The sequence below is a fragment of the Podarcis liolepis genome, assembly GCF_965112155.1.
Source record: "Podarcis liolepis genome assembly, chromosome: 10".
In the NCBI taxonomy this organism is placed as follows: Eukaryota; Metazoa; Chordata; class Lepidosauria; order Squamata; family Lacertidae; genus Podarcis; species Podarcis liolepis.
The window spans coordinates 50,823,865-50,845,896 of record NC_139562.1 but is presented as its reverse complement, the minus strand read 5'-3'; the positions used below and the strand labels follow the sequence as shown (position 1 = coordinate 50,845,896).

Here is a 22,032-nt window from a genome sequence, read left to right as displayed (position 1 = left end):
TTTGCCATGGAATGTCAGGTGCTCATGACTATGTGCGAAGGGGATTCTCCTGCATTGTCCCAAGCTTTGCATGTCTCCCTGACATCACAGGGGGGGAAACCTGCCACTGCATGTGAGCCCTATCTCACATGCTTGAGAGCCCTATCTTAGCTCTGCAGCTTAAAGTAGCTAGTGTTCATAGAAGAAGTCAGTCCAGTGCACATAGTCTATTTGACTTTTCTCAGGTGACCAGAAACAGATGTGATAGTTGCTCCTTCTACTAGTTACGCAGAAGAAGGCATTTCAGTGGGAGTTGCTTCGGCATATAGGTATGAAAGCAGCTTCACCTGCCGACATTTCCTCTTCTGCACAATTGTTAGAGGAATAATCTCCCGTTCTTCTTTAACATCTGGACATTATATTTGACAGATGTAATAAACGTTCATTCCATTGATCCAGTTATGGAACGTATTGCTAGCCTGCGGTAATTAACTCCTGGTATCTGCTCTCAAGATGGCTACTATTCTCTCTTCATTCAATTGGATTAATAGAACTTAGTTCTCAGCCTTCTTCAATTGGGACCTCTGCCACCATTCCTGTTTCTCAGCATCTAGTAATCTTGAATTTATTTATCTGGCCCCCCTAAACACACACACACACACACACGTTGTGCTGCTTTGAACATGTTCCTTACTCACTGAAAGGGGGCTCCCTTGGTTCCTGAGCTATATATTTGCTGCAATCCCTATGGGAACATTGTTTTCACTTCCTTTTTTAGTGTGCAAAACACCAAGGGAACCCAATTTCCAAATCTGATTTTTGCATATGCTGTAACTGTGCACTCACGCCAGTGTCCACTTCCGTGCAGGTACACACACTCGTGTAAATCTGCAGTTTTGTTCTTGTTTGTTTTTTAATTATACAGACATTAGACTCTGCATCATTACTAGCATATAGAAAAATCACAGAAACAATGCAACCAGCTGTGTAAGTATTTTTTCATTATTTAGATTATAACTGTAAAATAAACCTAAAAGAAATAAGAATGAAAGAGAAACTGATGAAAAGAACTTATTTCCTTGAATTAAAAAAAAAGTCCTGTATTCTACGGTAATAAATAAAACTGCTTTCTGAAGTTAGTGCCACTACACGTTACTTTTGAAACATTTTGTGTGAAATATATACAAGATTTGAAAACTGCTTATGATCCCCTTTTAAAAAAGAGTATGTATAGTTTTTTTCAGTTAAATCCAAATATTTTGTGCTACAAAGCATAGGATACAACAATGCAATGAAAGGTATTATGTATTTCAAACCCTTTGTGCTTTATTCATGGTATACCACCCAACCAGATCTGTCTTTGGTGGGTGATTGTGAATTTCGTTGAAACACAAATCAAAAGATATATTCATAGTATTCAAAAGAAAAAAGGAGAGCTCAGAAATATTTGGATCTGTGAATGCATATGATTATTTCGCAGGTGGCATTTCTATTTTGTGGTTAATGCGTGTACAGGTGCATGTTTGTATTTAATGCATAATACAAAACTTTGGGTGATAGTTAACTAGTTATTCTCGAAGTATGATTACCTATGCACATCACTCTTTAATTTTAATTTGTTGTATTCACTTGAGTTCCTTTTTTATTATTAGTGAGGATAAATCACAAGTGTGAATTTGTCACAGTGGTACCTCGGGTTAAGAACTTAATTCTTTCCAGAGGTCTGTTCTTAACCTGAGGTCCACTTTAGCTAATGGGGCCTCCTGCTGCCACCACGCCACTGGCACACAATTTCTGTTCCTATCCTGAAGCAAAGTTCTTAACCCGAGATACTTTTCTGGATTAGCGGAGTCTGTAACCTGAAGCGTATGTAACCTGAAGCATATGTAACCAGAGGTACCACTGTATACACATGACTTTTCATCACAGGAGTGATTCTATTTAGAAATTTCTCTTCACTGATGCAGACCTGTATCACAGTGGTAGAAATGATAGTGAACATGTTAATTCTACTTCTGAGGAAATCTATCATGTTAACATTTAGTTTAAGATAATGGTAGAGAATGTCCAGCCTGTAGGCCTAATTAGGTCCATCAAGCCCCATTTGGACCACCAGATTGTTTTGGCCAAGCCATGCCCATATGTCCCTCACCTGACATCAGGCTCAGGACTGATAAAGCCACAGCTACAAACATCGAATTCATTTGCAGCTTAAATTCATCACTATTTGAATGTGGTGCCTTACGTTGCACTGCTTTCAGCAGGGATCAGATACACTTGGATATCCCAGTTGCTCTCAAGTGTATCTGATCTGACAACAGTATGACAGGAGAAGACACCAAATTCAAACTGCACCGAAGGTTAAGCCACTTCAAAGAAACAATCAGGAGTGAACTCTTGATTGTTTCTTTACAGCCAGAGCTTTATCTCTCCTGTGCCTAATGTCAAATGAGGTCAGGGGATTGACAAATGGTCACTCTGTGAAGAGTTAACTACTTTCATCAAGCCTTCTGGCTAAAAGTGGCCCCCAGCCTTAGTTTAATATATTTATTTATCCTTTCATGTTTTCCAAAAGTCACCATAAAATGCACCAATTCTACGTTCACTAGAATGTGTCATTCCACGCGTGGTTCTTTCCTTCAATGAATTAAAACTTTGGATCCAACACGTTATCATAACTAACCTGTCATCTTTTCGTTCAGCCTATCTTACCAGATCAGAAATCCAGAGGAATAGTTAATATTCTCTTCATTGCTTAGGAAGGCAATACAGATGACCATTACTTTAGTAGAGGCACATACTCAACTTCCTATTAAAATGAAATGGGATTTCAAAATGCTTAATTTGGACTAACTCTAGATATTTTCTATGGAGTGTCTTGATTTACATTTGCATGACTTAAATACCATCTTCCCCCTCTACAGACTCAATATTGTGTACTTTTTATATAAATATATGTGTCTTCTTGTTGTTTCTTGCAACATGCATGTTAGATAAGTCAAATAAGTTAAAGGAAATAGTTAATTTTAAACATATATAAGAGCTATGGCTGGTTTTCTATTTGTCTGTGTAACTATTGTAATTTCACCCTATTTATGCAATACAATGAGAGGTAACTTGTTGTCTTTTTTTATAACTTGGTGGGAGAATGATATATTCTAGTTTAACTGTATTTCCTTTAAATTTCAAAAGATATAATTGTTTCCTTTGGATAATATTTATAGATTACATCCATTTTGTTACAAAGATAGCCAATGCATAGTGTGAAACAAGCCTTTAGGAATGAAGAATAAATGTGGAAGTAATGGAAGACAGAGTTGGAAATCCACTGGACTCCAATAAGTGAAAGAAACTACAATGTTCACTCAAGTCTAGGGAATGCAGAACCAAGCCAGAGGGGAAACACAAGTCAATATTCAAGGGACACAGCCATCTTTGTTTGCAACACATTTCCAGTGTGTTAAAAATAACCACTGTGGCTATCATCATTTTGATGCATATAAATGCATATAATTGCAGTGAAAAGCTGGTTTCATGATTTTATAATGTGGGAGCTTATATCTTATTATACAGTATTGTCTAATGCATATATTAGAGTGTTGTTGTTATAAATGGAGAAAATGGAAGGGAAAGACACATATCTGAGCTTGCAATACATAGCTTGAATAAGAAATCTCCATAGTGCTTCCCTGAATAGAAATCAACATTTTTTCCTGAATTTGCTGTGATGTGTGCTCAGAAATTCAAAACAAACTCATATTCCTCAATTTATTTCAAGCTGCTGTAACAAGTAGTTTGCAGCCGTAATAATAATGTGATGTTCTGCACCAAATTCAATCTGCAATTCTCAACATGCTTAATAGGGGGTAAGTTTTATTGAACTGAGTAAACAAATTGGGGTTATGCTGCTTTCTCTTCCCATGCCTCCATTAGTGTTTTTTGGGGCTCTTCAAATTAAATGGGTTTACCGCTTTGGTACTTTTCAGTTAATATTCATATTGAATGTGTAAGATATGTAGTCTTTGACACCAACAGTTAAGTAGTGCCATGGTCAGACTGGGAAAAGGGAATCTTAAGAGATTTTCCAGCGTCATATGAAGAGGCATGCAGTTTTGTTCCTGGTATGTTACTGGTTGGAAATTATCTTATGGTCCACTCTAATATAGAATGTCTTAAGATGGATTCAAATAACCTTTCCCCCCTCTACTACACAATGATATTTTGTGGGACAAAAGTCTAACCTGCCAAATTTCCTTTCTAGATGCATCACAAACAGCTTATTGTGAGATTCAAAGGATTATTTTGATCTACATTTAGAATCTGACAACTCTTGAGTGAACGCATAATTCTTTTGCTACCTGGAAATTCAGAAGGGAGCTCTGAAGTTTCTCTTTGTAGAAGGCAAGAGAGAGATTATCTGAACAGAGTCTGAGATCTTAAGGTCAAGGATATATCCCCTAAGAGAAAAGAAACAGCAGAATTCACTCATGAGATGATGTATCTTGATAGAAAGGATTTCACAAACACTGCAAGTAGAGATGAGTTTGGAGTAGTCTAAACATTCTGTTGTAAAAAGAGAGAGAGAGAGAACACATCTGTTGTCCTATTCCCAATACCTCTCCATTATAGTAAGCCTGCAACTTATGTGGGGTAATGTTTCAGGAATTGCTTCAAAGCAAAAATCACATATCGTCAAAACATATTGGGTTCAGTGGCAGGTAGGATTTTCCCCCCCAAATGCCTGTCCCCTTTCAAAAAAAATATTTTTTGCCAAGTGTGTAAAGCTGAATGCACACAAGTTAAATGTGCATAAGCTATGGGCTTACTGTATGCTTCAACCAGACAGTTGAACCTTGCATAACAGATGGGCATAAAAGAAATAGGAGGTTACAAGAGAAGGCTCAGAGGAGTACCAGATTATAGTGGCAGGACAAAGCAATGATGAGATTGGATGCAGTAGGGAACTAACCTTGCTGTCAGTGGATATACTGGGCTGTGCCAAAGGAGGAATACAGGATGGGTACTTCAAATGAAAGGGAAATCCTCATACCCTGCACACCTGTGGCTCTGCACACAAAAATCACAAATGTGGCCCATAGATATGTCTGTATGAAAAGTCCCTGTGCTTGTAGATGGGCACAAGCAAGCAGCTAGATACACAATAGGGTAAACCTGCACAGTCTGCGGTAGTCCCTGTTAGTCATGTAGACAACGATAGAAGTGGGCATGATAAAAGTGGGTAGGGAGGTATGATAAGATTTTAAGCAGAGACAACGCTGGCGTAGAGCATCAACAAACATCTCACCCAGGTTCATAGTTAATCTCAGGACTGATTGATAACATTAACAGTAGAGTGCAGAAGCCATTTCCACACGGTTGTGTCCTACGCCTTTCGGCATCATGTACAACAGGCACGCCCAACAGGTAGATCATGACCTAATGGTAGATCATTGGACGTCTGTGGTAGATCACTGACTCCCCCCAAAGAAACTCAACAACTTTGGCTCCCCTAAAAGAAGCTCAACATTTTTGCTCTGCACCCCCAAAAAATAGAGCTTTCCTCATCCCCCCCAAAAAAGTTCAACAACTTTGACCTGAACCCCAAAAAATGGGGTAGATCACTGCCAGTTTTTAACTCTGTGAATACATTGCAGTCTCTTGGGAGTTGGCCACCCCTGATGTACAGGAAATAATCACAAGGATGCCACAAATGATGTTACTTCCCATGCTAATGGTGTGATACTGAAATGGAAAATACATGTGGCATAAAGTGGTATGAGATCTTGCTGTGTGGAAATGGGTTATACACAAGTCTGATAAAGTATGGTTGTGTTCTTATACTGCTAATAAGCTGCATTGTCTGCAACTTCTAGCAAAACAGTCCTCTCTGCATGTAGACTAGGAAGATGCTGGTGTGGACAATTGCTTACTGCCTGGCACTGTGGCCCAAGTTGTGGAGATTGCTAGCCATGAATGCATATCTGCTCAGTTGCAGAAATTAGGGCATGCTGCATGTTCCTTCAGTATATGCAGATGGTATTTGTCAAGATTTCCATTGAGATATGCTCCAGGCAGCAAAACCACCTTTGTACACAGTTACCTATACTGTCTCAAGCAAAACCTAAGACCGAGTGTAAACCATTTCTTCCAGCTGCTAACAATTCTTTCCAAAATATTCATTCACTCTTGAAGTAGCAAGTTTGATTTAAGTATGTTGTGAATTAAGATCTGGTTTTCATTTAACTAAACACTGATCACTATCAGGATATGGACTTTGCTTTTCTTCTTAGGCTGTTTTCATTTGTTTCTTCTGCACCCTTTTAATGGAATATGTAGGTCTCTTGAAAGGTAAGGTTATCAATTTCAAGCCTGGTGTGTGTAATGTAACAAATTGCTCCAAATACAACACTTTGTTTATTGTATTTTTCTAATACTGGGGAGAATCTCGGTTTGTTTGTTTTTTTCTTCATTTAATCAAATTCATTCCTCATTCATATTCAGGAATTGAGAATAAAAAGTTTTAACAGACTAATTTCACAGCACACCATAAGCTTCATATCTGAAGAACAAGGGGCCCTTTCTAATGCTTGCAACTTTTTCTACATTGCTTCAAGAATGGGACCTGAATTTGTCACTGTGAAGCCTTGCACGGTGGGGAAAACGCACTTCCACCGCTGGAGAAATCCTGCGTTTAAACCATTACTGCACCACGTATTCATACATTGTATTAATTTGTCTTCACCCTGTGATTGAGTTTACTAAAGGACTGTGGGACTACACATACTTTTCAAAAACCAGCATGCATGGTTTGTTTTTGTTTTTACAGCTTGTCTAAGTTATATGTTAATTGTTTCTTTTCTTAAAAACCCTTTATTTTTTCAGTGATGCCGATGACCACAAGCCTCTAAAAAAGGGAAGCAGGACACCTTCAGACAGGACTGTGAAAAAAGAGGACAGCGATGATAGTTTAGTTGACTATGGAGAAGGAGTTAATGGTCAGTTCAATGAGGATGGCTCCTTTATTGGACAATACAGTGGTAAAAAAGAGAAAGAACCCGCAGAAGGGAACGAAAGTTCTGAGGCTCCTTCACCTGTTAACGCAATGAATTCATTTGTCTAATTGAAAAAAAAAGAACTCTTGCCCCATTCATACTACATTTCCATTATTATTATTTTCAAGCATTTGTACATCTCCCCCACTTTTTGGACATGAAGGAAAGAAATATTCTACACGGCAAAGTGTTTATGTAATAAGTACATATAGGTGAAACTGTTAAACTATATAACAGTAAGTGGTATGTTAGTATGACTCAGAATGCAAAACATTTTGCACAGATACTTGCTTTTTTACAAGACTAAAAAAAGAGCAACGTCAACTAAGAATAACGAAAAGTACAGTATAATGCATGCGAAGCGCTGCATACGTCCCGGGCAAAGCCAGTTTATGCCACTGAAAATGGTTTTGATACTTCGTTATGCAGTCCTCAACTGAATCCCTGGATATGAAGCCCATTTTCATTGTCAGAGTGTTATAGTAGTATTATATAGAACTTCAATGTCTTTGTGGACATTGTTGTGAAATTGGTGACTTAATTGTCTAGATATCATTATGTCTTTTTGCAAGACAGTTAGGAACAGTATGTACAGTATATGATTGATAAATGACTTTTAAGTATGATACTTGCATTTGCTGATGCTTACTGAGATCCTGATACCTGCTCTTTGCTCCTCTTGTAGCCTTTCTAATCCAAGTATTACTGCAGCACAGTGTTCTCTTTTTGACATCCAACGTACATTGTATCTTTCTCTTTTTTTAGGACATACAACAACATGCATTGAAATGCATTTTGGAATTTATACAGTTATGGAAGTGAAATTTTCAAATGATATAGAAATATTCCAGAAACCGTACAGGGCAAAATACATTCAGTGCCTTTATATAAGTGTACATTCAATAATGTACTGTAGCTGGTCATAACCAATCGGGAACTTTTCTTGTGCAAGGTAGCATTGAAATGAAAAGTTGCAAATTCAAAATTCACAATTCAGTTCATTTTGATGGAACTTGTGAAGGAAATGCTCCCTGCGGTTTGTGTTGCACCTCAGTAAGCTGGTACAATAGTATATGACTAATGAACTGACATCATTGCCAAAGTAATTTAATTATTGTTAAATTCCCAGATATGTTCAACAGGTACATAAGAGTTTGTTTTTATGTGATATAAAACTCATTAAAGTTTCTTTTCTGGAGATAAACTATAGACAAGCTAATGCAACTTACACTTTCATGGCCTTATGCAGTTTACACAAAGATGGCTGAATTAGTATATTTTGCTAACACAGGGAAACACAAAAAAGCTCATGATATTCTAAGATACCATGCTCACAAAAGCACCTTTCCTTTCCCAGTAAGCCCAAGACCCTCTGACACCGCTTTTACCATTATGCTTGGCATGAAGCTGCTACTCAAGAGCCACAGCATTCAAGTGAAATTTGACAAATGTTAAGTAAGTTTAGTCATAAATTACCACTATCATCTGTTAGAATGTTTTCTGCAAACACACACACACACACACACACACAATCAATATCACAGAAATGGTTACCTCCAAATATGAAATTTTATATAACAACCTATGGTTGAAGGAATGCTCAGTTTCATTTGCCAATAAATTGGTTTTTCATAACTTGCATCAAGTTTAATTTTAAGTAAGCTTTTTATATGTAGATATTTTGTTGAATTTGTAAATACACTTAAAGTGTAGATGCTATATGCTTCTAGGTGTTTGAAAATGCTTTTGTTGTACTGTGTAAGAAGTACTCTAACCAACAGAGTGCATGGTATTTTAAAGCATCTACCTAAATATATGTAATTCAAAATTTGAGATAACATGCCCGTTAGGCTGCTACTGTGAAACTTCTATCCATTTTTTGTGCAGGTCCTTAAGGAATGGAGGTGGCACAGCAGCAGTACTTGACAGATTGCACCCAATATCATTATAGGTTGTGTTATTGCTTTTCACTTAATCACAGCACACTTGTTGCAGCTTTGATGCATATACTATGGGACCTATAGTATAGGTTAACTTATAGTATAAATTAAGCACAATTTGAAATACTCACCTTATAAGCATGGCAACACTTAGAGCTGGAAAACAGATATGCAGCACTGATTGAAAAAGCACAAAAAGGATAAAACATTCCTACAAAGATTTACCAACAGTATTGGAGACCAGCGTAATTTTACAATTAAATGTAGATGCTAAATTTATCCATGCATGTGAAAATACACAGAGGAGATTACTTCTGTAATGGTGCAACACATTTTGTATTAAAATAAATGTGGTTTTAAAATTTCACTTGCTGTTCAGTCTCATGCAATAATATCGAACAGATTGTTATCATCATCCATACCCTAGCCTTAAATATTCTACTTTTTATACTCTTAAGATCACACAAAAGGTAAAAATAGATTAATTATAGGCTCAACAGATGAAAGTGGATGAAACTTTGTGAAACTTTTTTTTCCTGCCCCCTTCTCGTGTTTTCCTGGGATTTGGGGTGGTGGGGTGTTAAATAGTTTTCTATTAAATAGTTTTCTATTTATTGCACATTGCAGATGTGTTCCTGAGTAATTCTCCCAGGCTCATCCATCAGAAACTCCATATTATAATTCTGCCTCACAAAAAAGATGATAGCAATATGCTTGCAAAATGTTGAGCTATGACACTAAACTTTATGGGTCAAACTAGTGGTGATGCTAAATTCATCACTATGAGGCACCGTAAGGGTATTTTTTAAAAAAAAACATTGAAGGCATTAGTCATTGGGACCGCAGTACATAGAGAGGAGAGACTTAACCTTTCCCTCCCCATCCATGATTCTGACAATCTTCCCACCCTCCAATAAGAGCCGTAAGAGGAAAGCTCCCATTCGCAGTTGCCATTTTCATTTCCCATAATTCCCTTAGGAATTATACTAGATGACGGCAAGCCATTTCCTGCTGCACCTTATTACAACCCTCCTTCACCACCGGTGAATGAACAAAATTGGATTGGGCTTTGTATGGGCATTGTATGTGGCTTCGAAACACAGATCAAAAAGTTGTGGGGAGTAGGGCGCTGTTGCTCTCCTATATGGGATGTTGGGGAAATTATTCAGAGCAGACTTGACTGAAGATGAAGGAATCATGTGGAAGCTATGTGGGGCCAGGCACATGGGACCATTATTGACCATTTTGGGAAATAACTCTTATATACTCCCTCCATGTACTCCTTGTCCTGATAATTGCTAAGAGCAAATCTTTCAGCTAAGATCAGAGTTGAGAGATGCTTCCCATTTAGATCACAACATTTTTCTAGGAATTACTTCAATAGAAAATTGTTTTTATTGTCAAAGTATAGCACCTTGGTATTCAATGGTAACACTGCTGCATGGAATGGGGAAAAAAATTCTCTAGGTATAATTTAAGGAGGACTTTGACTTTACTAGGGTTACAACAATTGGCCCTATTAAAGAAGAGTGATATGAAATGCCTTTCAGTCTACATCACTGTGGTTTCACTGTTATTTCAGAATAAGTTTCTAAAGAAAGTACCATGACATGTTCAACAAGGAGATTTCTGGTGGTACATTTCCCCTGACAATTGTAAACCTATGACAAAAATGCTTTGGCTCTCATATTGTGATTTGTGACCTTGATTTTGACCTTGATCTTTGCTTGATGTGGGATTGTTTCTTTCTGTGTTTCTGTGACGTTGTATGTATTTCTTACTTGCTCATTGCTTAACTTCTTGCTTTCCTGCGTTGCGCTTTGTTTTAGCCTGCAGCTGAAACAATTAAATTTTCAGGAAAGACATAGAAAAAATAGTTCCCATCCTGCTCCTCTATTTTACTTTCCCACACATGTTTCCAAGGAGCTCAAGATGGCAAATATGAAGTTATCCCATTGTATTCTCTGTGAGGTAAGTTAGGGTGACTGTGACATGTTCACACTGTGTTTCATCTGAATTAAATGCAGATTCCCCTCTCCTGGTCTAAATACACTGTTCACCCAACTCACACATTGTAGGTGCCATATGTTTTTTTTCTGCGTAAAATGTTTGAACGCCTGAGATAGCCAAAAGCTGCAAATATCCAGGGAAATTGGTATGTAATTAAAGAATGTGGGTTTGTGGCCAATTAGCTCATATTTTGTGGTTCACTGGAAAACCCCTAACCTCAGAATGTTTCCTTGTAACTGGGTGATACGGTGCTTCAAGCAGAATATGTAAAAATGACACAGCTAAGCTTGTGACATGCCTCGAATCCAAAGTTACACTAGCTAATTTATAGGTCAGTAGTCCATCCTGTTCAGCAATCACACTTCATCTGTTTCAAAATTTGTCACAGCTATTCAGAGGGCAATGGCAAGCATGGAGAGTGAAGCAGCGTTGTAGGAAGTAGATGGAAGGTTAAGTCACTACTGACACCATCGTTGCAGAAAGAAAGATCAAAATATTCTTTGCTGCATCTTCTAGGCTTGCCAACCTTTTATTTATGATTGCTATTTATTTAGATGATTCATAACCTGTTCTTCATTAAAATCAATCCCAGAGCAGGGTACAACTTAAAAATGTACAATAAATAATATTTTAAAACATCAAACCGCAGCAATAATGAATTGGAAGTACACATCAGCACTGAGAATGGCAAAGCACCTCCCTCAAATCAACTAGCCAACTGCCTGAGTCAATAGAAATGTTTTTACAAGATTTCTAATAACCATCAGGGTTGGTGTCAACTGAATATGTGAAGGGAAGGGCATTGATCCAAGGCTCACATCCTCGTGGATCCTCGTGATATTTGCATAGGATGCTGAAGCAACTGCAGTGGTACCTCGGGTTAAGAACTTACGGTAATTCGTTCTGGAGGTCCATTCTTAACCTGAAACTGTTCTTAACCTGAGATACCACTTTAGCTAATGGGGCCTCCTGCTGCCACCGCACGATTTCTGTTTTCATCCTGAAGCAAAGTTCTTAACCTGAGGTATTATTTCTGGCTTAGCGGAGTCTGTAACTTGAAGCATCTGTAACCCAAGGTACCACTGTACCACCAAGTCACGGAAGACACCTGCCATCACCATTTATGTTTGATGGTGGAGGATCTATCTTTTTGTGCATGTCAGTGTTGGAAAATGATGTTGTAGTTCCATTGCCAAGCACATAGAGCTTTGTGCAACGTGAGGCCAAACAAACAGAAGAGTCTCTGAGATATACTTAGCAGAGTCAGCAAACGAAGTCAAATCCATTTCGAGGGTCACGTAATCAGCAATCCACATAGTCATACCATCCAGTGGTCAGGGAATCCAGTGGTCACAAATGAAGGGTCCAGATGGAAAGCACAAAGGAGCAAGGTACGGTAATTTATAGGTCAGTAGTCCATCCTGTTCAGCAATCACACTTCATCCGTTTCAAAATTTGTCACAGCTATTCAGAAGGCAAAGGCAAGCATGTTTCCAGCATCTGGTTGCTGCTGAGAGCTCTGTTTAAGAAGGCTGAAGCCAGCTGGTTCTCATCAGTGCCTTCTCCTCTGTGTCCTTGAAGGCTAATCAGTTGCAGGTGGAGTCACTCTGCCTTCTCCCCCTTCAGGCTGCTGTGTAGCAGCAAAGCTGAGTCCTGGCCCATGGGCCATGATTCTTCAGGTTCAGTTGTGGACAGGTATGATCTCATGGTGGTTTTGGGGGGGTGGGAGGAGACACATAAAAGCTTCCTGCAATTGTGCAATTTAAATTGGACCTGTTTTGTGGGATCCGGGGTGTGTGTGTGTTTCATGTGACACCCCATTTCCTCTTGGCCACTCTGTTTTTCTGCTTCCAGGCTTCAAGATTGTTTACCTTTTCCTCTTGTTCTCTCTGTCACTCCACTTTCTGTTTGGCTGCACATCTGTCATCTGAGCCTTAGAAAGCATAAATAGCTGACAGAAGAAATGGGCACTCTTTCTCTAACATTTTGATGTGGGAAGGAAAAAATAGCTCTCTTTGCCACCTCATTGTTGAGAAGCTGTAAGTGCAGAGGGGTGGCACAGAGGTTTCTTGGGTGCCAGGGGAAGGTCTCAATGTTGCCATTGCACCCATAGATACCACATTGGCAACCTCAGATTTAGTCCGTAGGGTAAGTCAGGAGTTGTCCCACCCCTAATGTCATATGTGATGTCAGGTGTGAGGCAGGTAAAGGCATGGCTGCCAACACTCCAATGTTCTTTTGCAACTGTTTGGTACTAAAACTGAATGGTGTTTTTCAGCCCTTTTTAGCTGATAAATGTTGACAGACAGCACATTGAAGTCCACTTTCAAGCTGTTTCAATGCAAACGTCTTGCAAAGGGACTTCAAAGGCAGTGCCTCTCAGCACCAGACTTCAAAATTATGTCTCTTAGCACTCCTGGATGCTGAAAGGCAATGTCTTTGAAGTCCCTTTGCAAACACGCTCAAGTTGTCACCTGATGTCATTATGATGGCAGGCAATGGATGTGCGTGACTGCACCTACCTGTCAAAGTTGTACCATAAGCCAGATTTAGCCCTCTGCTAGCCTGTTTACAGGTTCAGGCAGGTGACACTTAATTCCAGATTCCCCTAATGACCACTCCTAATGACTTCATATCAATGGTAAACAGCACTGGGACAAAATAGGGCCCAGCACAAATGCCAGGAGACCAAAAATCATACTTCCCAGTGCTGCTTTCTGGAAACAACCCTACAGTAGTGCCAGAACCACCATAAAATAGTGTTCCAACACCCAGCCCACATAGCATGAGCAGGGGGTCCCCATGGTCAATGGTATCAAAAGCTGGAGAAAGATTCAATATAAGAAGGAAACTCACATTCCCCTTGTCCCTTTCCTGACAAAGATCATCTGCTAGGGTGACCAAAATAACCAAGTTATTGTGACTTTTATATTGGATTAATTAATGTTTGATGTTTTATTATGTTTTTATGTGTTGGTGGCTGGGGCAACCCAGCCAGATGGGCGGGGTATAAATATCATCATCATCAGTGCTTTTTTCTTAAAAAAATGTTTAGGGGTACTCTCATTTTCCTACTCATATTGAAATACTACCCCTCAATGAGGCCAAACTTAGATTCACAAAATGTTTAGGGGTATGTGTATCCCTGTGTCCCCCCAGAAAAAAAGCACTGATGATGATGATGATGATTGTTGTCTTCGTCTTGTTGTTGTTGTTGTTGTTGTTGTTGTTGTTACAAGGCTGATTTGGTCCCAGAACTAAGTCTACCCCTTTGACACATTACTTATTACAAGATGCTTTGATAAATGTAATTTGATAGTTTAAACAGAAATCACCAAAGCATCCTTTCAGGACGTATTTGTTTAGTTTATTGATATTCTTGTATCTGAAGCACCCTTTATTTGTATCTGGCTGAGAACAATGAAATCAATTTGCTCTGGAATGTCACTTTGTCGGGCTGCATTACTTTCGCTGGCTATCTGCCTATATGCCTTCCTGTCTAAGGGCATCAGAACCCTGCTATTCTCTGCATAATGAGAATCTGTCTCTTGATATTAATACCCCAACTGGCTTTGGGTGATAAAATGTGTCATGGGGACACAACTCTCATGATGCGGGTAAGGAAAACAGGGAAACCTGTTACTGAGAGGGACACCTAAATACAAATTTGGTGCTACTGACAGGATGTAGGATGATAATGTGATGATTATATTAAATAGGGCTTTTTAGTATTTACATGCTGGAAAACACTATGAGCTATTTATTTATTTATTTCCACATACCTACATGCTTGCATATATGCACATAACCTGCTCATTACTAAATGGTTCTGGGGTGAATTACATAAAAGATCACAATTTAAAACAATATACCATTCACTAAAACTATTAAAGTAGCTTCACATATACAGTGGTACCTTGGTTCTCGAATGTAATCCATTTGACCTCCGAAACATTCGAAAACCAAAGTGCAGCTTCCGACTGGCTCAGGGCCCCCAGAAACAATAGCCAACAGCCGCATCAGAAGTCTGGCTTCCAAAACGTTAGAAAACCGGAACACTTACTTCCGGGTTTTCGGTGTTTGGGAGTCAAAATGTTCAAGTACCAAGGCGTTCGAGAACCAAGGTTCCACTGTAGTATTAAGTAATTGTAATCTTACTATAACCCTGTAAAGCAGTTCTTGTTGTCCCTACAATGCAGATGGGTGGCTGAGAGACACAGTTGCACAATGGAATGCTGAGATGAAGTGGTTCTGGCCCCAGGAAATATGAAGGGCTCCTTGGTTTTCCATAAGTTCTGGGCAATATCTAAATTTTGGGTAGTTTCAAGATATTTTTGAGGGTGTCTATTTTTGTTTGTATCGGTTTTGTATTAGTGTCATGAACTGGCAGCACAATGGGGAGGAGGAAGAGGGTACCGGTGAGGGGTGTATCCGGGACTGGGACACACTGGGGCAAGCTGGGGATGCGGAAGGAAGTACTCACAGGATGACAGAGGATGGCAAAGGGATGGGGCTCAGTGCACAGGAACCAGAGCAACAGGAGCCACCATCAGAGCCAGAGGGACCCCTGTCCCCATGAACATGATGGATTCTGAGTCATAGGGAGAAGTGGAAGTGGCGCTCTAGGAGGGGGATGCAGGCAAGGGCCCACAGCCCAGCTCCCTAGCTGGCCAAGTGGGGTTCCCTAGCTCAGGGAGGAAGCGTGTGATTCCTGAGCTGGAGTAGGCTCAGAACAGGTGAGGGTCACCTGCCTCATCAAGCCCAGATAGCAAGGTACAAAAGGGGAGCAGAGCTGAGGCGTTGTGTCTGCTCAACTGCCCATGTTGATGGACCTTGGCTTGGATGCTCCTAGACATTTATGGGACTGTGCTTTGGGTTTAACTCTGGAGTGTATGCTGACTGCTGAACTTCAGACTTCGCTACTTGGATTGACCCTGGACTGCATTTCCTGACCTTTGGACTTAGAAATTTGCTTGCATGGATTGACCCCCAGACTTTGAACTCTGGATATGACTTACTGACTTGCCACCAGGTAGGTCTGGGGCTCAAAACACCTAGCCCAACTAATGTTGGGCTCTGATGACAGTAGGGCCAAAAAGAAGCTGGGAAGGGGAATCCAGAATCAGAAGAATCTTTATTTGCATTGGTCACTAGCCAATAATAATAATAATAATAATAATAATAATAATAATAATAATAATACAACGTACTGAAGATAGAGGTAAAAACTTAACTATACAAAATACATTCTGGAGGTCTACATCAAGAAGCTGGGAAGGGAAATCCAAAGGTCTCCTAGACACATAAGTATATTTCAGAAACTCCTAGAAACTTTTTGTTAAATGAACACAGTTGAAACTAGTCAGATTTACTTCTTGTTCCTAATAATGGGGCTAGGAAAGAAGAATTGCCCTGTGCAAAATGTGTACATTTTTATGGTAAGGAAGATAATTTTAATACACAATAAATTCTACTGGCTTGTTATGAAGGTCTTCAACTGCCCAACTGATGTGTTTCCTTCCTAGAGAGGATCTCAACAGCTAAGGGTTCATTAATTTTCTGTGTACATTTTCTGTTTCAAGCAAATGTTAAATAATTACTCATGTGTGTGAATAATTTACAAATGATTTTGAAACTGACACAGAATTAATAATACAATAGGTGGCCCAAGTTATTCCTATTGATCACACAAATGCAATCTGGCGTTCCTCACAGCAAATTTCACTCTGAGGGCAAGAGCTACAGATCATGGTAATCTGTAGGGTCACCAAGAAAACTAGTTTTACCTTATGTTAACCATCTCCAACAGCATAGATCAGGGAATTAGGATTGCATTGTAACACGGGTGCTCCACACTGACACTGGACTCAATAAGTGCTCCTAAAAATAATGTAACCATATTCCCCACAATGAATATTGTAGGAGTGAACAGGGTTGGTGATGCCATACTTTGCTGGCTACAAAATAATAAATTTGAAGTGATTAGAAAATGCAAAATCTCAGGAGATCGGCTTCTAGAACATCAGCTTGGCCACTATTCTTACAAGTTTTCATACTTCCAAGGCATTTCATCTGCCTTATGATCTGCAAGTGCTGATCACTCTTATCTACACACCCCTGATGTTTTAAATGCTGTTGGAATAGATATAAGGAACATATAGGTCCTGTGGGATGAGGCCCAGGCCATCTAGTTCTCTCATTGGCTAATCGGACTCATCTGCGAAACCCATAAGCAGAACCTGAATACAAGAGCACTCTCCCCATTTTAGATTCCTCCCAAATGGTATTCATAGGTATGCTGTCTCTGGCAGTAGAAGTGGGCCATAGCTATCATGGCCAGTGGCCATTGATTTGAACATCTCACCCCTAATGTATGACTGTAGATCTTGGGACATGATGGATTGAATTTTTGGTTCAAAAGTCCATATGCTCAGTGTTCAAGCTGTTGAAGGCTTACTTATACATTTGCCGATTGCAGCAATCCTATTAACAAGCATACCGTTTTTGTGCAAATGTAGTACTAGAAAACTATTTTTTTTAAAAAAATTGTCACAAAACCAACAGTTGTAGGGCAACTTTGCACATGCTAAATATCTACCATGTTTATTCTATGCACAGCCTTTCCCACCATCTGTGTCCACAAAAGCTGGTTAGAAGAGCACTTAATCTTTTCTATCAGCGTCTATTATTGATCCAGAATTAAGGGGAAAGCATTTAAGCATTTCCTTTGTAAGAAATCAAATGTCCAGAAACAAAACTGGTTTCTTAGCTGCATCAGAATATACCCAGTGGGAATTTTTCTACCATTACCACTGAGAAATTCATTCCACCTCATGCAGCGTATACGTGCTACAGAGGGGAACGGGACACATTAAACAGCTCAGGACAATATCCTGCCCAGAAGGAGACTCACATCATTGCCAAGGAATAAGACCTTCCCATCTTTAGCAACACACACACACACAATCCCCTTCATAGAAATAATGTGTTCATCACAAACATTTTACAACTTCAAACCAATAAAATAACATTTAGGGCAATAATATATTGAGAGAAATATTATTACTCTCAAGTGGGAAGAGTAATTAAAGTCTTAAAAATAGCAATCCTTCCCAGTAATTATTTTGGGCCTCTGGGTATACATGATCCACCAGAGAAAATCTGCACACACTGAGGGGTGATATGTTGCCAAGGGAGACTCCTTTGTTGCTGTGGCAACCACCTAAACAGAGCAATGCTGGGCAGGCACAATCAGTTGCAACATATTTCTAATTTTCGCTTTCTAAGTACTATATATACTGAAGATAAGGGAGATTCTGGAGCCTTGTGGCTATGTAGCATTTTGTTAGAATCTCCTGTTTAGGATAACTGCACAAGATGATGTGATGGCCCCTCCACCTGGATGCCACAATTCAGGCCGCTGCTAGAACACAAAACATCCATTTATATTGGCCTTTGGCAGCTAGGGTGTTTTGCCCACTTCTTTTGATTACTTTATATTTATCTGTTCCATTTGGAGCAGCTTACTGAATTTTATTATTGTAAAGATTCTATCCATTTCTATAACTGTCATTTTGTATTGCAGTAACCTGCCTTGGGACCTGGCAGTGAAGGGAAATGGGGGGGCGGGGGGAGCTCATATATTGTGCCAGTGCATTATGCTTGGCTATCTTCCCAGATGATGATAACATAGTCATATCAAGGCATACAAACTAGACCTCCCACAAATATTCATTTGATCAGTGCAATTTTCCAAGAAACATTCATTACTTATCCTTAACTTTACTGAAATAATTGGGATGGAGCTTAATGTGCAAGGACAGGATCTCACATTAGGTGTGATGGTGTGAAGTTGTTGGCCTCCCATGGTTCCAACCCGTGCTATTCTGATAGCACGGAAATGTGACTGGTGGTGGCAACACAGACAGTGAATTAGCCAGTTGAAAGCCATGCCATTAATAAACTTTAAAATCAAGGGGGCTACCTCTTTGTTTCATTCAGTTGTTTCAACTACTTGTAGCCACTGGTCACATGCTCTTTCCATGCTAGGGGGAAAGTCAGGTTCTAAATATAATTATACAATTAGACCCCCCCACACACACACATATAGTCAAAAAGAACAGTGGTAGCCGACTAAAAGCATATCTAACACCTTAATTTAGGATTTTTTTTTCAGACAAACTCAGTACTAAGCCTGTTGTGATCAAAATAGCCGCTTACCCTGCTTGGCGGTGGTTAGCAGTTGTGGTTCATCACGGGCTTTCCCTCTGTTCCTAGTGGGGAGAAATCCTATATTCATGGCAAGCTGTTGGGTCGTCCCCTGGCCAGTCACTTTGGACAGCGGGATAGCCTGCCAACTTGAACTGCCCAATTAGGGGCAGGCAGGGAGGTGGTGAACCAGAGTCGAGAAGTCTTCAATCTGGTCCACCACCTGGGAATAAAAGCCAGCTGCACCTGAGTCTCAATACTCAACACTCAGCCTGTGGTGATCAAAACACATCCCCCTTATTATTGTCAAATATGAAGAATGCATAAACACTTTTCAGGTGTTCCCTCATATGATTTACAGTTATGCTCCCTGTGAGGTTGTGAGGGTCAAGTTTGTTGAGAGCTGTGCCTGACACACACACCAGCCACAGGGTGAGTGTGTTGGTGGAGAGATGTTGAGTTGTATTACCCCAGGAGTTTTGCAGAAGTGAGAATTGGGTGGATGGACTGATGTGATGGGTACAAAGAGAGTCTGATTGTTGAATGAGTGGGTGTGACAATACGGTTCTTGAATTCCTGATATGCCGTTTTTTGTATATAAGTCAAAACACGTGAGGAGTGCTGTGAGGTGATGTGTGGGCCCCTCTGCCCCATTGCGTCGCCAGCCCTGCCCCCTGTACACTGGGGTAATATCTGCAATTGAGAAGCTCTCTTCATGATCTTGAACCCTACACAATCAGAGTTCCAGAGAGACCCTATGTCTCTCTTTGCCTGGATGGAAGTGAGTGGGGCTGGCAGTAGACATGTCAGTGGGGCTGGGCCCCATCAGGTAGCCCAGCTCAGTTATCCTCATCATGTGATTACAAATTGGATGAGGGAACTCGCCTAAGGAGGACTTTAGTTTTTCTTAATTTGTAGCAATTCTCGCAGCCTCAGATCAGAACTGTGTTTTTAAAACTAAAAGCGCACATTCTTCTCATTTAAATTCCATGTCTCCCTCATCTCTCCTCCTTTGATTTTCCTTATGTCCTTCCCTTTCCTTCTGCACCGCCAAAGAAAATCTGTTCAAAGGCCATCCATTGCTAGAGGGAGAATCACAGCAACTGTCATCTGATATGTGAGGCAGGCAGAAACCACTTCAAATTAACTGAATATGATGGTTTAGTTTGCAAGACTGGGGGTGGGGGTGGGAATGTTCCCAGAAAATGTGACTGAAGTGTTACACTTTGTGAATGATCACACAGTAATAATGATAAAATGATGGTGTCAAGAGCAAACACATATGTTGTAAGGTGACTCTCATTTCTTTCCCATGTTTCAAAGTTATATACAGTGGTACCTCGGGTTAAGAACTTAATTCATTCTGGAGGTCTGTTCTTAACCTGAAACTGTTCTTAACCTGAGGTACCACTTTAGCTAATGGGGCCTCCCACTGCCGCCATGCAATTTCTGTTCTCATCCTGAAGCAAAGTTCTTAACCTGAGGTACTATTTCTGGGTTAGTGGAGTCTGTAACCTGAAGCATCTGTAACCCAAGGTACCACTGTATTGGGAACTGATGACAGGTCTATGCATTTTCTCAAACATATGTAAGAATTTTAATAAATCTCTGTTTTTAACCAGGGAATCTATGTTATGACTTCAAAAAGACATCTCAAAAACTTGCACATGGGTTTTAAAAAAACACACAAAAACACGTAGTGCAATGTGTCAATCTCAAATGAAACATATTCCTCTTGTTGGAAGGACTCCAAAAAAGAGATTAGTAGTAACTCAGACAGGAAGTAATAAAACCAATTCAGCTCCCCTCTGGGAAAGGTAATATCACAATCCTTGCGATGTTCCTGAGATGATAGAACACCAGGCTGGCAAACAAGTTGATCTGATTGATAAAAGATAGACTGGAGCCTTTCCTTTCAAAAACTTTCATTTTGACTAAAAAAGAAAGAGAAAGAGAAAAAACATTTCTACTGAAGTAGCAGAAGAGTGCAGCTGTTGTGTCAAAATCTTATCTTACCGGTTTAAAACACAAGCAAAAAGTCCCATCATTATTTCAGTTGTGAATGCTTTTTAAAAGCATGGTCAGACACTAGATTCTAAATTAATTCAAATCATCTTAATTCAAAAACTAACAGTGTCTGCTGTGAAGGATCTCCCAGGATCTTCTCAGTAACTGTGGCCCCGTGAGCTTGTCAACATCATCTGCTGGAGTGTGATGGTTACCATGGCAGGACTATGGGGAGAAGCATCACCCCCTACTTGTAAGGCTCCAGGGAATCGACTTCCTTCCCCATGGCAGTAAATGAACAGATCAAATGAAAGGGAATTCTTACCAGTTAGTTTCTTTAATAAACACAGCAAAGGACAAAAGATAGCCTCTAACCAGAATGGTGGTGCTCCTTATTAAGGATCCCACCCCCTTCTGTCCCTATTAATCTATGTCACTCCTAAATTTTGTAATCTGAGATTGTACCCTCTGCGCTTTCTGTTCTAACACTCTCTGGGCTCTCTGTTTCTTTGGGGAAGGGGGTGAATGCTGTCCCAAGTCTGTGAATCTGTTAACCCTCTCCTAGCGTTTCTTCTGCTAGCTGCTCCCCATCCAGTATTTCCCAGCTTCTGCCTTCTGAACTATGCCCCTCTGCAAACCACTGTTCCAAATCTATACTGTCCTCCTGCTCCTGGGAAGATTCAGGATCAGGAGGAGGGGATGGCTCCCACCATTCTTCCTCAGTGCAGCCCACCTCAGCATGGTTCCTGACATTACAAGATCTCAGCAGGCCCTGCATCTCATGTGGCCTAGTGGGATCTCACCAAGGGACATGTTGGTGAGAACCTTCAAAAGGT

General features: G+C 40.0%; 1 protein-coding gene across 37 annotated transcripts in view; it reads left to right on the top strand.

Moving 5' to 3' along the window:
- The window catches only part of NRCAM (neuronal cell adhesion molecule), a 139,218-nt gene extending 129,880 nt beyond the window's left edge, over window positions 1-9,338 (top strand). For 34 of the 37 annotated variants that reach the window (XM_083463315.1, XM_083463339.1, XM_083463343.1 and 31 more), the window contains one exon: window positions 6,862-9,338. In XM_083463315.1, the coding sequence (XP_083319441.1) occupies window positions 6,862-7,099 (238 nt within the window). In that variant the 3' untranslated portion in view covers window positions 7,100-9,338. Of the gene's footprint in view, window positions 1-904; window positions 967-6,861 lie in introns of all 37 variants that reach the window. The other 3 variants (XM_083463325.1, XM_083463342.1, XR_014516580.1) reach the window with 2 other exon arrangements.
- Window positions 9,339-22,032: the final 12,694 nt, after the last annotated feature.